This window comes from Arachis duranensis, chromosome 4, assembly GCF_000817695.3.
Source record: "Arachis duranensis cultivar V14167 chromosome 4, aradu.V14167.gnm2.J7QH, whole genome shotgun sequence".
Lineage (NCBI taxonomy): Eukaryota > Viridiplantae > Streptophyta > Magnoliopsida > Fabales > Fabaceae > Arachis > Arachis duranensis.
The window spans coordinates 112,686,230-112,702,816 of NC_029775.3; the positions used below are offsets into that span (position 1 = coordinate 112,686,230).

At 34.4% G+C, this 16,587-nt stretch overlaps 2 protein-coding genes across 3 annotated transcripts; one reads left to right on the top strand and one right to left on the bottom strand.

The window, feature by feature from the left end:
• The first annotated feature begins 1,503 nt into the window (after positions 1–1,503).
• On the top strand, positions 1,504–4,905 carry LOC107486107 (putative metallophosphoesterase At3g03305). The gene is made up of 4 exons (XM_016106659.3): positions 1,504–1,863; positions 2,139–2,380; positions 2,621–4,147; positions 4,240–4,905. The coding sequence occupies exons 1-4, from the start codon at positions 1,608–1,610 to the stop codon at positions 4,354–4,356; spliced, it is 2,142 nt and encodes a 713-aa protein (XP_015962145.1). The 5' UTR covers positions 1,504–1,607; the 3' UTR covers positions 4,357–4,905.
• A 163-nt stretch (positions 4,906–5,068) lies between these two features.
• On the bottom strand, positions 5,069–9,974 carry LOC107486105 (chromatin assembly factor 1 subunit FAS1). Of its 2 annotated transcripts, none has more exons than XM_016106657.3 (12): positions 9,336–9,974; positions 8,877–8,976; positions 8,530–8,677; positions 8,324–8,447; positions 7,594–7,949; positions 7,187–7,507; positions 6,971–7,052; positions 6,768–6,896; positions 6,231–6,641; positions 5,942–6,079; positions 5,739–5,784; positions 5,069–5,657 (listed from the first exon to the last, which is right to left on the bottom strand). In XM_016106657.3, exons 1-12 carry the CDS (start codon positions 9,852–9,854, stop codon positions 5,503–5,505), a joined length of 2,529 nt encoding a protein of 842 aa, XP_015962143.1. In that variant the 5' UTR covers positions 9,855–9,974; the 3' UTR covers positions 5,069–5,502. The 2 variants fall into 2 exon arrangements, with proteins under 2 accessions (XP_015962143.1, XP_015962144.1); XM_016106658.3 differs by having other exon boundaries at positions 5,069–5,651; positions 9,336–9,963.
• Positions 9,975–16,587: the final 6,613 nt, after the last annotated feature.

The following is a 16,587-nucleotide window of genomic DNA, read 5'->3' on the forward strand; positions in this document are numbered from 1 at the left end:
TTTTTTCATTTTCTTTTGAAATATGATCTCTAATAAAAAATATTATATATAACAATTAAAAGTAAACTACTCAAATAGTATTCGAAAAATTCACAATGTTGACAAAAATAATTTCAAAAAATATTAATTAATGATAAATAAGTCTTCAAAAAATTAAAAAATACGACAAAATAGAATTAGGTATTAAATATATATATTAACAAAAAATATTGTTTAGATCATATTTTGATATAATTTTTTGCAAGTATCATTAGAAAAATAAGATATTTTTATTTCAAAAATTGGTAATTTTATATTAAGTGATTTTTTTTTAAAGAAATTATTGTGAATAACCAAATTTTTTTGAAAAGTTAAAAAAAAATCTGGAGAGCAAATTTTGTTTTCAATTTTTTTTGTACATTTTTTAAATATTTATTTAAATGTTGCTACAAAAATTCAAATGCAGTCTATAAGTCATTTGCTAAATACAAAGGTCTTTTTTGGTTTCTCACGGTATCCCCAATTCGACAGGTCAAGAACTAATCTATCGCGATACTGAGCTCCATTTAAGGATTTGTCGCTCGCCAATGGGTTGCTGCATGCATAAGGCGAAATTCGAACCCCCAAAACTTACTTAAGCGGACTAGTGAACTAACTACTAGACCAACCCAACTTGGTTAGAATTTAAATTTTAAATATATGATCCCGAAGCTAGAGAAAAGTATGCTTAATTTGAGCTTTCACTTGGGCATTTTTGCATAATTTTGAACCAACAATGATGACTTATCGATCCCAAAAATTAACACACTCGAAATGAACAACACCAAAAAGGAGGATTTAGATTATCTAAAGTTTAAATTTCACTTTAGAGAATAAAGTGTGATCTTCTATTTTTGAATAGTTTCTCTTTCATATTTATTCTTAGTCCCACTTATGAAATCAATTGTGAGAGATCACACTTTACTCTCTAAAGTTAAATTCAAACTTTAGAGGATACAAATAAAAAAAGGGACAACACAATTAAGAAGTGAATTGCTATACCAAAAACTTACACATATATTTGCCATGACAAAAAAAAAGAGTATACTTTGGTTATATTTCTGTTCAAAAGTAAGTTATTTCAGTTTTAAGAAAATTGTACATTATCTTAAACTAAATTCCTTAACTAATAGTATGTAAATAACTAAATATTAAACAAATAACTGATCATTTTAATATGACTCTTTAAACATCCTCTAATTTCTTTATTTATTGAAAAATCATTTGTCTTTTATTTATGGCCTTATATAGTTATTATAAAACTACTCTAAATTATGTTAATTAATTTTATTTGATTAGTTTAAATTATATATATATATATATATATATATTCAATATTTTGGAATTAACATGATAAAATCTAAATATTTAATCAATAATACAAATATATTTTGCTTAATTTAGAATATAACCTGTTTTCACTACATCACATTGCTTTTCATGAACCAAATTAAGGGTTTTGGACTACTTCATCAACTTGCTTTGCCCAAAGTCAATTTTTCCCACGTTAAAAAAAAAAAAAAAAATTCCGGAATCAAAACCAAAATCAGAGAAGGGTAACACGATTTCACCTTCCACGAAGAAGGAACATGAACCTCCTCCTTCTTGTGATTCTCTGTTTCATCTCCTTCTACACTCCAACAACTGCTGGCAATGGAAGCAAAACAGAAGAAAGGGTGATTCAAACAAAAGGTGCCCATGATTCTGTGCTTTGGGTGGTTCAATTCTCCGACCTCCATTTCAGTGTTCACCATCCTGACAGAGCCATCGATTTCCATGACCTCGTGGGACCCGCACTTTCCTTCATCAACCCCTCCTTGGTCCTCATCACTGGTGATCTTACTGGTATGTCTGTGTTTTTCTCTCTCTATGAACACTGTCACTATGTGTCAAAGTTTCGATTTTTCATGTTTCAATGACCGAAGATGATGTTTTTTCTATGTGTGGTGTTGTTATATGACATGCTATGCTGATGTTGTAAACAATGTTATGTAATTATGTTAATTTCATACATGATAATCATCTGAATTTATTAGCATTTTTCATGTTTCAACGAGGGTGTTGTTAGGATTTTATTTTAATGTTGTTTATTGTGTTATGTTGAATTTGCCACTGTCCAGATGGAAAAAGCAAGGACTTATTAACAATGAAGCAAAATGAGGATGAGTGGATGGAATACAAGACTGTGATGGACAGTGTTATTCAGAGGAGTGGGATTGACAAGAACTTGTTCTTTGACCTGAGAGGCAATCATGATAATTTCGGTGTACCTGATGTTGGAGGTTCGTTCGATTTTTTTTCTAAGCTCAGCATCAATGGGCAGTTGGGCAGGACTGGGAGTGTCAATAGTGTTACCCTTGAGGTCAGCTTACTGGCTCATTCATTTGCTCATATTGAATTATATGTCATTCTATTAAATTGAAAATCATGAAATGATTCCTTTTCCCTTCTATCATTTTGGTGGATTGTATGTTCTTCTGTCAATTTAGAAATCCTCTCCTTGTCAGTAACACTGCTGAGTCAACCATGGTTGAATTATATGTATATGTATATATATAGTTTTCCCTTGTTTATTCATGCATGCTTGCATACTACGACACAGACGCCAGAGCGGAAACATCTCTTTGTTGGGTTGGACACCACAATGTTGACTGGCTTACGAGGTCCAACCAATCTTTTTGGGCATCCCACAGACCAATTACTAAGTGATTTAGACTTGGAACTCTCACGCTGGGATTCTCAGTCAGAAAAACCTGTTACCAAAATCGCCTTTGGGCATTTTCCACTCTCATTTTCCGCACCGTCTGGTTCTGGAAGGACGATGGAAGATGTTTTCCTAAAGCATTCCATCTCAGCTTACCTGTGTGGGCATCTCCATATCAAATTTGGTAAGAACTTAAAGCGACACCATCTGTTGGGTAATCAGTTTCTACCTTTCCAGAAGCTGTTTCAGACTAACATGCATCGGAGTTCTTTTCGAAGTAATGTAAATTGTTCATCAGAAGTTCCACCAATTCAGGAGTTTTGGGAGTGGGAGATGGGTGATTGGAGATGGAATAGAGCCATGCGAATTTTAGCCATTGATAGAGGCCATGTTTCATTCGTTGATCTCAATTTCAAGTCAGGAGCCAAAGATGTGATTATATTACCCACTTTTCCTTTAGACTCCCGTTTCATGTCGACATCATTATCCCATCACAACTATGAATGTCGAAATGTGGCCCTTTCGTCTTATGAGACAATTAGATCTCTGGTGTTTTCTGATTCTCCAATGGTGTCTGTTATGGCTAGGGTCTATGATTTGCAATCTGGAAGTCTTGTTTTAGTGGCAGAAGCGAAAATGAATAAGCATGCTGACGAGGCTTCCAGGGAGAGCCTCTATGTTGCTCCATGGAATTACAAAGCCTATGAGGATGCTTCTCCTGATAGGTATTGGCTTCAAATTGAAGCAAAAGACAACATGGGCAGATCAACTTTAAGTGAATTAAGGCCATTTTCCATTAATGGTCACAATTTCAAGTTTTCTTGGAGCTGGAAGGAGTTTTTGGTCATGGGATGTCAATGGGCTGCACTATATTTCCCGTTATTCTGGTCTGCTCTTTATGCTATGTTCTTCATTCTTCTTCTTCCAAAAGCTCTTCTTGTTTTTCCAAAGAAGATATACACTTACAAGAACTTCCTCACCAGTAAAGGGCTCATAAGTGGTGTTTTATGGATTCTCCAAGAGCTCTGTAGGGTTCACACGTTGTGGTTCTGTTGGGTAGGATACCTATTCTATCTTATATTGTTTCCCTGGTTTATGGGGTATATTTTTACCGAAGCTAAAAGGAAAGGATACATGACCTTTAGAGGCTGGGTTATTGAGACTTCTGATAGAAAGGGGCAGCATGAGTATGTTGGATTTCCGGATATCATGGTGGTGGTTCTTCCCCATCTATTATTCGTGGTTTTGCCTGCAATTTTAGTGACAAGTGCACTGACGGCTGAAAGAGCGATTTACCGGGAGCACATGTTAGAGTCTTCGGGGAAGAAAAAAGATGATATTGATTTGAACAGTAGAAGATGCAACCGACGGACTCGGAAGCTTCTATTTGTGGTGTGCTTGGTGATTTGTATGAAGCATTTTATGGTAAGGCTTAACTGTTTTTTGGCTATTGTTTTTTGTTTTCCTATTTGTTCTAGCCTTCGCTCATTTTGTCACTTTTCACTATTCTGTTACAGAATTGCAGAACTCTGACAAAAGCTTATGACATGAACCCTGTGCTCCATTTCCTGGGGTATGGTGTTTCGATCCCATTGTTGTTGGCATACGCTATCGGCAAAACGAGAAGTGCTTAACAACACTGGTTGGAAGGGTTCACTAGTACTCACTATTTACTCTCCTTGACAAAGCTTTCTTTGAATGATCCTAATTATAGATTTATTTTTGTGAGGTCACCACAGTCAAAAAATTGGTTGAAACTTGAGGGTTCGACTAATATATACACCTCTTTAGAATTGAAGTCATCAAAGAGATCATGTAATACCAGTCACAACCACTTGTTCCTGAGAATGCCCAAAGCAGAGTCTAGGGCTCTGCAGTTCTACATGTGTTATGTTGTTGGATTGGTTAAAGAGATATGCAACAAGGTTACTTACTGTTACTACTTGTATTTGAGGTGACTGAGTTAGGCATCTAAGCCTATTGAATCATAAGAATTTGAAATTGTAATGTGATCGATCATGCATTCCAATCTAAAATAGAACGATCAAAAGTATTTACTATCAATCGTTTACATTTTTTTGTGTGGGGGAGGGGTAATGAAATTCACTGTCATAGTGACGTATTCATAACATGTAATTTAGAAGATTTATACCGTATTAATACCAAAGCTTATTTGATGTCCATTTTCATGCATTTAAAATTTTGATTAAAAAAAAGGATAATTCTTGTGCTCTGAATTTATGTTTTTATTTCTTTATAAATTCTTGAGAACAAGAAATAATAAAATAGAAAGAGAAAAATCAAGCAGGCAAGAAGCAACTAGTCAATGTTTTGCTGACATCTAGATTTTCTTTTTCAAATCAGAAACATCTCAATTTCATTTGATCTCATCAGCTACCAAAGTCCAAAACACAAAATAGTGTAAGACAAATATAGTCAACGAAAGGGCCGATTGTACTGGAGGTGTTGACTTCTTTCTCGGTTTTACAGTCCAGCTTATAGCATGGTGCTATTATACAATACAGCTTTGGATTTCATATAGCATAATAAGAGACTCCCAAGATGGCGCAACTAGACTTGCGCTGTTTCAGTATAATGTAGTCACTTGACAGTTCTGTGAATGCCACACAAACAGAAAAAGCAGACAGTATCGACAAACAGTAATCAGAAACTAGCTTAATGAATCATTAAACACAACCCCTAACACCTCCAACCTTCACAAAAATATAAACATAAATCTGAAAGGAGCAGAAATGCCATTAGGTAATGACATCATTGGACTAGATGTTGTACGAACTCTGCTGTTGTTCTTGATTACTGCCAGAATGTGATTTCAGGGATGATATTGGTGAAATTTCACCAGGTCTCATACTTCCATCCACAGGTGGCAAGCATCTTTTGAAGAAAAATGCAGCAATGCTTCTCTTTTCTGCATCTTCATATATACATTTAATTTAGATGAAGGAAAACTAAATCAAAATTTGGGTAAATGAGTGGGAAAATCAAAATTGCATACCAGGGTTAACAGGCAAACCAAGCTTAAGTAAAACTTCCTTCTTCACCTGGATTAAAGTTAGAACATGATTTTAAGATACAAACATGAGATCGACCATAAAGTAAAATGTATCACACCAATAGACTCAATACAGCACTGTATGAAAGGAAAGGAATCATTTGAGCCAGCAATTAGTAGATTATGGAATCTTCAAGCTCACATACCTGCCAGCGGTTATCAACATAGTCTGATACTTCACGCACTTTATTCTTTAGTAGGGACTTTGAGACAGATGGGAATTTCTGTTGCAAAGACCCTAACACTTTATTTATGCTCTGAGAACAATTCTGAATAGTAGTAACCTAGAAAAATAGCCTTACCCTGTAAGATGATAAAATATGCATACTGCAGCATAATATCAAGCTAAAAATTTATCACAAAAAAAATAAAGAGCAGTCTTGCAAAAGCAATCCCTAAGAGATACAAGTTAGTAATGAAACCCGTGCAGCTTACAATTATTGGTAGGTCTGAGTCCAGTATAGGAGCCATATCAGACAAAGGAGTAGCACCACCTTTATCATTAGGGAGAGAGGTTTCGTGGTCCTCATCTTGCACTTTCTCTATAGATATTTCTATATATGAGCCACCAGGTATTACACACATACTCAAGGCCTGCAAGAACGTTTGCTCCTGTTTAGGAGTTCCACTTAGACTTCGATCCAATAACAGACCCTGGTTATGAGTCAAATTTGTTATAATCAACGGTTGATTTTTTCGAAGAGCATGCTCTGTCAAACTGTTTAAATATTTCTGATGTCGAAGTAATGCATAAAACTCCTCGTTTTCACTGTCATCCTTACTGCTTGGCGTGCTATCAACCCCCTCAGTTTCAATGTCAATTTCCATTCCTTCCGCTTGTGCACCCTACATATGAATAAACAGAGTTAATGACGCTCAGGCATATAGGAACATACCAAAGGTCCAAATTGGAATCACTGAATTCGAAACATAACAAATGCAAATTCAGTACAACAATAGCACAGCCTCTACCTCATCTTCTGAGAGATATCCGTCAGGTACAAAAAACCCATCTTCACTTTCTTCATCAGATTTGGGACAGTCCTCTGGAGATTCATCTTCATCTTTGTCACAATCTGAAAGACTTTCACCAGGTTCCTCCTGGAAAATTATGCACGTTAGCAGGTGGAATCCATTTGATATTTCATCAACTTAAATACAAAAATTCAATGCACCTCTTCCCATTCCTCATCGCTGTTGGCATCATAATCCAGGATTGGGTCCTTTCTTAAAGGATGGCGTGGTCCAACAGCATTACTACAAATATATATTTCAACAAATAAGCAAATTCAAGAATTTAATCAACAAATGAGGGTTTAATAGTGATGACCAGTAAAGGGCTTTAAGTACACATAGCACTAACCCCAAAATCTACTCGAGCATAATCTAACCTTTTTGTGGGCCAGATACCATAAAAGGCAGGTCTATGAGCTTTATCAAACTGCAATAATTGTTTTGCCCGAGAGTACTTCTTAGCCTCAGGAGGTGAACTATCTACATTCATTGGGGATGATCCAATATCAGAACTGCATTCTCCCGGTCTGTCTTCAAGTCCTTCCATGTCCAACTCATCATAATTAGCATCAGATTTAGAACCCGTCAGCTTAAGTTCCTTAAAAATCTCAGTCCTGGGTTTTTGACGTAAACCCCATCTTTGTTTTCTGTTTGACCTAATTAACTGACCTAAATTGCGCCATGTTGAAAAGTGTAACCTGCAAAGTCAGATTTTTTTCTCCTGAGACCTACAAACAACTTGGTTAAAGACTAAACCCAAAGGAAAAGAAGAGAAAAAACTTACTTGCGAATATTCTCAAGCACAATTTCACTACTTGATGCAAAAGTACTATCCATTGAAAGAGTAGCTGAGTCAGTCACACTTTCACTCTTATTACTAGACAAATCAGGTGCAATTTCTTTGGGTGGGACATCATCATTCTGAAATGCAGGGTTACTATCAGTTTTAGTTCTTTTAAGAAAACGTTCCATGAGTGAGGCTTGCTTTTGTATAGAACGCTTCTTTTTCAGTTCAGCTTCTTCTTTCTCTCGGCGACGTTGACTCTTTACTGCTTCATCTGCCTGCTTTTGCTGTTTCCTCTTTTCACCACTTTTCTCATCATTTTGTGCTTCACCTTGCAACAATTTCGAATCTAATTCCTGCAAAAAAGTGCACAGAGAAAACAATCTCTAGTAATCAGAAGGTGAAATCATTTTACTGCATACTAAAGCTTAGGGGGAAAAACATATTTAACCACCGCAAGTTATAACAAATATTCTAAAAGGTGACAAACAATCCTAGTAAAGTAGTAGCGCCAAGAAGTTAAACGCAAATCGTACTAAACCTCCTGCAGATGCTTTATTGCATTTTCACCTTTCCTTTTTTTATCTATTTTTCTTTGGCAATATAAATTTTCAACTCAAATGAGCGCTAGCTGATATTTCTAAATACTGACTATAAACAACGACAAGAAATAAGCAATTTCAATATTAACACTACAAAAGTACAAAAAAATGGTTCAAACAAAACTTACTCCAGGCTGCATTTCTCTTTTCATTTCACTGGTCATGCTTTCTTTCTCTTTCTCACTTTCCCTCCTATTTCTTTCCAGCTGCTTAACAAGCAATTTTTCTTCTAGGTTTGCTTTCTTCTTATCCCTAGAAATATCATTCAAATAAATCAGATCAAGTAAATTTATATATCCAATATAACAGGGAAACATATTATGTAATGACGTACATGTCTATGCTGTTTTTCTGAAACAATCCATCCACTAACAAACGGATATCTGCCTCAGTAATAGCTTTACCAAGCTTTGTTGATGCCTTCAATATTCCTTTATTGTAATTTCGCTCACTCTCTAGATTCTTCATTGAGGATATCATTTCTGAAATGTGGTGCAAGTCAAATATACACAGTATACTGGAAATTACCCCTTTCACTGAACTCAAGAAAAATGTCTAGAAAATGGCCAAACAGAACAAACACTGGCATAAATATCAATAATTGTAATTTTTGAATTAACATGCACAATGTAGCCCTTGTAGCCTATGAATTACATAAAATGACTCAAGGAAACACAATACCAGAGACAGCTGTTATCCTCTCATGTATTCTTTTCCTGCAAGTACGCCGAACGACAAACTGTCCTCGAACAGATTTGGGAATCAATTTCATATCCCTGGTCTACAAATTACCCAATAGCAAATTAATCAACAGACAGATATTCCATAAAAAATAACCTATATTTCGTATAAACTTGAATTATCAATTTGCGATATATACTGCCTTTCATATCAAAATCCTTTAGATGCTTTTGGAGCAAGAAGATAATTCTTGTTGTAGTCCATTCCATGTTCAATATGGACCACCTTGTCTCCATAAACATCCATTACCTTCTCAAAGAAAATTCTAGAAGAAGATAATGGATCATAGTAAGAAATCTCTAGGTATTTGAAAATTTCACACTACTATAAAGAATCATATTCTACATTAACACAGTTCTACGAATAACGCTGAATAGTATCTAAAGAATCATCAATCACCTCCCAACACCAAAAACAGGATTTGGATTGGTCCTCTAATATATCAGCATCGGCATTGGCCACACCGTACATCATCCTCTGTCCCAACATAAGCACGCTGCTCTTCACAGACGCGTGAGTCACTTGCTCCACCGCTGCAGCATTATCACCATTCTTCAATTTGTCATGAATCTCATCCACAAGCTTCGACAGCGGAAGCTCGCTCTCCTCCATAAGCGCAGCAACAACACCGTTTCTAGAACCGCACTCTCCAAGCTCAATGCTAACCTTCTGATCCATCACTTCCCTGTAGTAACTGAACAATCCTTCAAGCTCCTTTTCGAGCGATTCGACGAACGCTTGCTTCTCCTCAGCGGTCTTCAGATTCTGCAACATCGAGATAACCTTCTTGCGACTCCAACCGTTTCTGGGTCGATTAGGTTTTGGATCTTTGGAAGGAGGGAGTTTGGCGTCAAGATCGATTAACATCGGTTCTGCCATTTGCAGAGAAAATTGACTAGAATTGATAAACGAGGACATCTAACCCTATTCCTATTTCTCTCCCTTTAGAAACCCTGATTGTAGCGAAAAAGAAATGGCGGAAACTAAGGAATAGATAAGTAAGAATACGAAAGTTTTTCATGAAATTTCCCCGCCAAATATTTGGCGGCTTCCACCCTTTTCCCTCCGATTCATTTGTTGTGAGTAGGGTGAAGTAGGGGTAAAAACAGGCCAGACTTTACTCTTAACAAGCCAGGCTGTAATAGAGTATATTGGCCTTAGCCTGACCTGTAGCCTGGTATAAGTTTTTTAGTGAGTACTGAACTTGCCCTGTTGTTAAATTTGGCCTAGTCTGAAGTCTGTCAATAGGTCTATTTTTTTTGTAATAATAATTAAATTTAAGATATAATTTAATTTTTAAAATTATAAAATATAAAATAATAAATTTATGAATAATATTGATACAAAATAAAGACAAAATATCAATAAATAACTACTAGTAATTAAAAAAAAGATAATATATATAAATATATTCTCACTTGACTACTTCCAAAATATGTAACATATCAAAATAAAAAAGTTCATCAATATCAAGAGTTGTAACAAACCAACTAAACATAACATCAAATAAAAGCTAATAACTACTTAAATCAAAATCCAGTAAAAGAAATGTTGGACAATTAATCGATTAACCGTCCAAGCTTGCAAGTGATTTAATCTTTCTGTTCCAACACCTTGAAAAAAAAAAGCAAACATACACATATCATTAGATTTTTAAATAATATAAATGCAACAAATATTTTTTTTATTAGTACAAAAGAGAATGTTCAAAATAAAATTGTGGTCATAATCTTAGTATAAATTATATGATACCTCATTTATATATCATGAAAATTTAATTTTATTATTCTAACTACTCAAATCATAACAATATCAATGTTTTCACATTTAAAAAGAGAAAATATTTTCTATAACATAGATACTTAGTTAAAAAGAAAAATATTAGAAAGTTGATTTTTACCTTTGGTTTTTTTTCAAATCATACTTGTTTCGAAGCCAATCTCCTCCACAAATGAGAGCTTCAATGAACTCTTGATTTAGTCGAGAACGATATTCATCAATAACTATTCCTCCAACACTAAATGAAGACTCTGAAGCGATAGTTGAGACAGGAATTGCTAATATGTCCGCTGCCATTTTGGATAAAACCTTGAATTTCAAGCTATTGTTTTTCCACCACTCCAAATCACTAAAAGACTTAGAATTGCCTTCAGGAATGTAAGCACTCTCATCAAGATAAACTTCTAATTATGATTTTGTTGGATGAATGGCTTCTTTTTCTGGAACCATATTCAACATTTCATCGATTCCACTAATTTCAGAACTAACCACATTAGAAGAAGCAATTAGACTATTAGTGTTAACTCCACTTATTATTGTCTCACCATGACACTTTTCAGCATATTCATCATATATTTCTTGCAATGTATTCTTCACTTTTTCAACATTTTCAGCAGCCACATGCTCAGGTTTGTAAATTAAAGGAAAACAGAATTTAATAACATGTAATTTGCACCTAGTATCCAAAAACATTTTTATTAGTATAGTATAATAAAACTCTATATATATTTGCAGGTTCAGGCCGGCCTGACAGGCCCAATAGCCTGAACCTGGACCTATTTCCTATCAGGCCAGGCTACAGGCCCCTGGCAGGCCGCTGGCCTATTTCCACCCCTAGGGTGAAGGCATATCAGATCGTATAATTGAATAGGATTAAAATCTCTATTTGATTAATAATAAAATTATTGGATCGGTAAATTAAATATTCATAATTTTTAATTTTGGATTTGATCCCCACATTTGAAGATTAAATTACATCAGATTTTGGATATATGACAAATATCTATAAAAAAATTATTTTTATTAAAAAATGTTAATAAAATATTTTTTTTAAATATGCTTATTTTTAAAATATTATTAAACATATTTTTTTAAATAATAAAAATAAAATAATACAACATATATAATAATTATTAGTTGAAATAAAACATAAAAAAAATATTTACTTATTTATTTATTTATTTTTGAAGATCCGCAAGATGGAAATTGGGTATGCGAATACCTAAATTAAATCCGCAATCCAATTGCTTTGTAGATTGGATCGCTATCGTAATTTTCAGATTATATTCAAATAAATACTACGAATATGTGGATCCAATCCACACTTCTACTTAGGGGATTTGTGGAAGTATTACTAACATAGGTGTTGAACTTTTTAAAGAATGAAATTTGTTTTGGTAAACCTTTTGCTCTTAATAAGTAATTTGTCAAAATTATTTTTTGAAAAATATTTAAAAATTATAGTATTTATAAAGGTTAAGTATAATTTTTGTCTCTAAGATATAGGTCAAAAATTTTTTTCTCCAGCTTTTTTTACATAAATTCGTCCCTAAAATTTAACTTGATTTTAAAATTATTCTTTTATTTAAATTTTAAATTTTATTACAAAATTACCCCTAACTAAAAATATAAAATTAAAAAAATAAAAGAAAAAATAGAAAGAGAAACAGGATGAGAGGGAGAAGGGAGTCACAACTCACGCGACGGGGGGGAGAGAAAGGAAGAGGGGGAAAAGGGGGATGGCGCCGGCGAAGCTTGGAGACACCGTCGCCGTCGGAAATCAGAACCAGAGGGAGAGAGAGCTCGCGAGGGAGATAGGAGACGCGAGCCCGCCACGCCTTGTCGTCGTCGAGGAGCTCGCAAAGAGAGAAAGAGAGAGAAAACGCACGGCCAGGGAGAGGAAGAGGGGTGTCTCATCACTGTGGTACTTCGCCACTGCCGTCGCTGCTATTAACCTCGCCGCCGCTTCGCGTCCTCGTCGCTGATCCATCCTAGGATTCCGATTATGCTTCTAATTTGTTTTGCTCCTGCTTCTTATTCTAATTTTGATTTTATTATTGTTGTATTTATGATTCTAATTCTGTTTTTTGGTTTTCATTGTTGTTGCACTTCTGATTTCATTGTTATTCTTTCTTGTGTTCTTCTTCTAATTTCATTCTTCTTTTTTGGTTTTCATTGTTGTTGCAATTCTAATTTGTTCTTATGCTTTTATGTTTATTACATTGGTTTTGTTTTTATTTTATTGTTGTTGTTCCTAGTACTGTGATTAAGAAGAAAAAAAAGAAATGTTATGTGATGATGAAGAAGAAAAAGAATAGAAACTTGAAATTTTGGGAAGAAAGAGAAAATTATTTCGATCCAAATGACGGTTTTAAAACTAAGTTAAATCTTATGATGATTTTATGCAGAAAAAAAGATTAAGGACGAAAAAAATTTTGGCATATACCTTAGGAACCAAAATTGTATTTAACTCTATTTATAATTGATGGTAATCAGTGGCTAAGCGAATGGGGGGTTGAATCTTAGCCCCTTTTGCTGGATCTCAATTTCTGATTTTATAAATAAATTTTAGGAGATATTTTTACTTTTGTCTCGTGTTGAGTGGAGAGACACTTTTGTTTTGTCTCGTGCCGAGATGAGAGACACTTTGATTTTTGTCTCCTGATTAACAAAAACAGAGAAAGGGGTGGAGAAGAATAATTGACACCAGATATATCATGGTTCAGCCATTAGGTGCAATATGGCCTACAACCAGTCTCCATCACAACAATAATGGAATTTCACTATCTTTTACAAGATTACAAATACCAATTCTATCTCTAGGATCTATCTAATCCTATTTGAGACAAGTCCAGATTCTAACCCCAATTTGAACTTGACTTGGACTGAAACCAAGCTTTTCAACTGTAAAGTGTTACTTTCAACAGTAAAGTGCTAACCCAACTTGCAAGAGAATATCCACAAGATCACGACATACAGCAGATAGATGTACAAAAAAATTATGAGACATCTCTGACTTTTTCTCTAATTTGATCACTGTCTTTTTTCTCTCACTGTCATTTTCTTACAAACCTTACCATGTTTGTCTTTTTCATCATGAGACTCATACAGACAAATACTAAGAAAAAGAAAACAAAATGAACACCATTGAAGGAGAAGAACTCAGGAACCTCGGGTAGCTATGAAAACTCTGTGCTTTCACTTTCTCTCATTGATCTCAACCCTTGGCCGTTCACCCTTAATATAGAAGGGGAAGCTTTCAAGGTTGAAACCGGTACAATCAAGCAACTTCATCTCCGACCAAGAGCAGCAGCAGTTCAGTCAAAGAGAAGAAAGAGGAAAAACCGAAAACCAACATGCATATACCTCACTCAACCCTTTTCATCAAGCTGCTTCAATCTGAACCCTTGATCTTGCCTTTGGCTCCAAGAAAGTATTCGGACCCTTGATGATCTCTTGACCCAGGACAGCTTCTTGCCTTCCATTTTTGTTTCTTCCTACTTGAGACTTCAGAAGCTATCTTCTATCTTTGATGAACGAAATGAACTTTTATCAACTTAGATTTGCTTCTTCACCCAGGCAGATTGTTTCTTTTCTTGGCATCAAAATCTTAAAGTCATCTTCCAAAATCTTTCCTTTTGAAGTAAAGATTTTCAATAGCCTTTATACTTTATAGCCTTTTTCTTCTTGTAGCTTCTTTTATTTTCTTCTTTGATAGATTGACATGACTGAAAATAAGAGAGATGAGAGAGAAGAGAGAAAACTTTCGAAGGAAGCAATAAATGGAATTAAAACAAATTGAATTCCCACTTCCATTCCCCGAGGCATAAAGTAACGTGTAAAGCATTCAATGCAATTAAATTAATTTGAATTTTCTCTTTCAGTTACCAAGACATGAACTTAATTGAGTTGAAATTTGGATTCCAATAACCAAGGCATGGAGCAACGAAGCATGTTTGAGATCCTTGGCCTCCATTCTTTGATTTATCAACTTTGGTTTATGGGCTTCTGATTTAGGCTTATTTCAATCTCAAAATTCAGCCGCTTGATCTATTTAATTTGCCCAAAGCTAAATTAATTCATTATTTAAAGTGGACTTGATTAGCTTTTTGGCCTAATAGAAAACTAATTTACTTCCTACAAACTTGAACAAAAATCATCAAACAATCTATTGGAATTTATTAAATAAAATATTTAATAATAATTTTAATAATTTCTTAATTTATATTTTAATAATGTTTGATCATCATATAAATTTTCCAAACTCAACAATAATTACAATAAAATCTCACATGCAATTATAAAGTTGAGATATCAAATTAACTAATAATTTTTAATTAGTAATTTTACATAAATACAACTGCAGGTAGATTTTTATCTATAATTATAGATTAAATTAAAAATAACTTTTAATAAATATTAGTATCAATAATTATATTTATTACAATATTATATTTGATATTTAAATTTTAATAACTATAAATTAATTTAAAAAATTATTTTTTAGATGCTTTTAAAAATATTTTTAAATTTAGAATCTAAAAATATAAATATATAAAACTTTAATTCTTTTGTAAGCTTTTATTATTACAATGTTCCAAAAAATCCAACTACTTCAAAAATTTTAATTGTCTTTAAAATAAAAATCAAGTGTGATAATAGAGAATATCATAATACCATTATTAGACCAATCCTCTCTTCTGGTCAAATTGAGAAGCATGACAGTGATTAAATAGTGTTTATCTTTATAGTAGAGCTAATTACCTAAAATGGTGAGATTTTTTATTTAAATAAATAAAATAAATTTAATAATTATCAAAATAAATAATTTAAAAAATATTTATCAATTTAAATACTTTAGTCTTATCTCGTTTACAGTATAAATGATATGACATTGCATGTATCTCGTTTACAATGTAAACGAGATAAGGCATGTCGGTTGCAACGCGGCTATCTCGTTTACACTATAAACGAGATAAGACCGTATCGCACCTATAAGTATAAGTCGTTTACAGCGTGTGTCTGGACTCTATTTTGACTTAGTCAAGCTCTTTCTTCCATTTTTTAACTATTTCCTGCCATATTTGAGACTGATACGGTGATGGCATGTTAGTCGGGGAACGACCGAAACATCAACAGACTGAACGAGACGTCGCATTACGTCAGAGCGGCCAACTTCGAGGTTAGTTGCGTACTGTTTGGTTAATCTAAGTATGTGGACATTGTTAGGGTAGTCCTGTAGTGACAAGCATTGAGTAAAATGTTTTAGGGATTGGTCTGTAGGATGAATTTAGAACTGTATTTGCTTGTGTAAGATTGTTATGACTTAATTAGGATTTGCTTACTGGCATATCTAATTTAGAGACATGTGTAGACTAGAAACATGGAAATATGTTTTTAAGTAGAAGTAGCTCTATGTTTTTAAGTACATTATAAAATTTTTTTATTATCTCTGTATAAGTTTAATTTTTTATTCCACAGAGGCCTCGCCTTCTACTGCCCCGGCGAGTCAGCATTACCCTTCCTCCACCGGACGCCATCGTCCCTTATCTGGCTGAGGCCAGATTTGGTGACACGGTGCCGCTTAGGGACTTCACTTTTGACAATTTCCTTATTTCGGCACTCGTGGAGCGATGGCGTCAGGAGACGTACACATTTCATCTCCCGTAGGGTGAGGTCATCATCATCCTGCATGACGTGTTGTACCAGATCCAAACTATGATAGTGACTTGGCACTGCCGATAGCGGCGGAATTAGGTGAGGTGGGGGCAGGACATGGCGCGCCACAGTCTGGACAGGTATCTCCGGAACACACTCATCCTCATCTCCACCATCGGACGAGTCGCTGTCCGTCACGTAATTCTCGTCCAAC

What these genes read in the sequence shown, in the direction of transcription:
- LOC107486105 (XM_016106657.3), bottom strand. Translation starts at nt 9,854, where the DNA reads ATGTCCTCGTTTATCAATTCTAGTCAATTTTCTCTGCAAATGGCAGAA. An exon ending in ATGTTGATAACCGCTGGCAG is followed by an intron (nt 5,785 to 5,941) that starts GTATGTGAGCTT and finishes ACTTTAATCCAG; the next exon opens with GTGAAGAAGGAAGTTTTACT. An exon ending in TGGTTTGCCTGTTAACCCTG is followed by an intron (nt 5,658 to 5,738) that starts GTATGCAATTTT and finishes GTATATATGAAG; the next exon opens with ATGCAGAAAAGAGAAGCATT.
- LOC107486107 (XM_016106659.3), top strand. Translation starts at nt 1,608, where the DNA reads ATGAACCTCCTCCTTCTTGTGATTCTCTGTTTCATCTCCTTCTACACT. An exon ending in CATCACTGGTGATCTTACTG is followed by an intron (nt 1,864 to 2,138) that starts GTATGTCTGTGT and finishes GCCACTGTCCAG; the next exon opens with ATGGAAAAAGCAAGGACTTA. An exon ending in TCAATAGTGTTACCCTTGAG is followed by an intron (nt 2,381 to 2,620) that starts GTCAGCTTACTG and finishes ACTACGACACAG; the next exon opens with ACGCCAGAGCGGAAACATCT.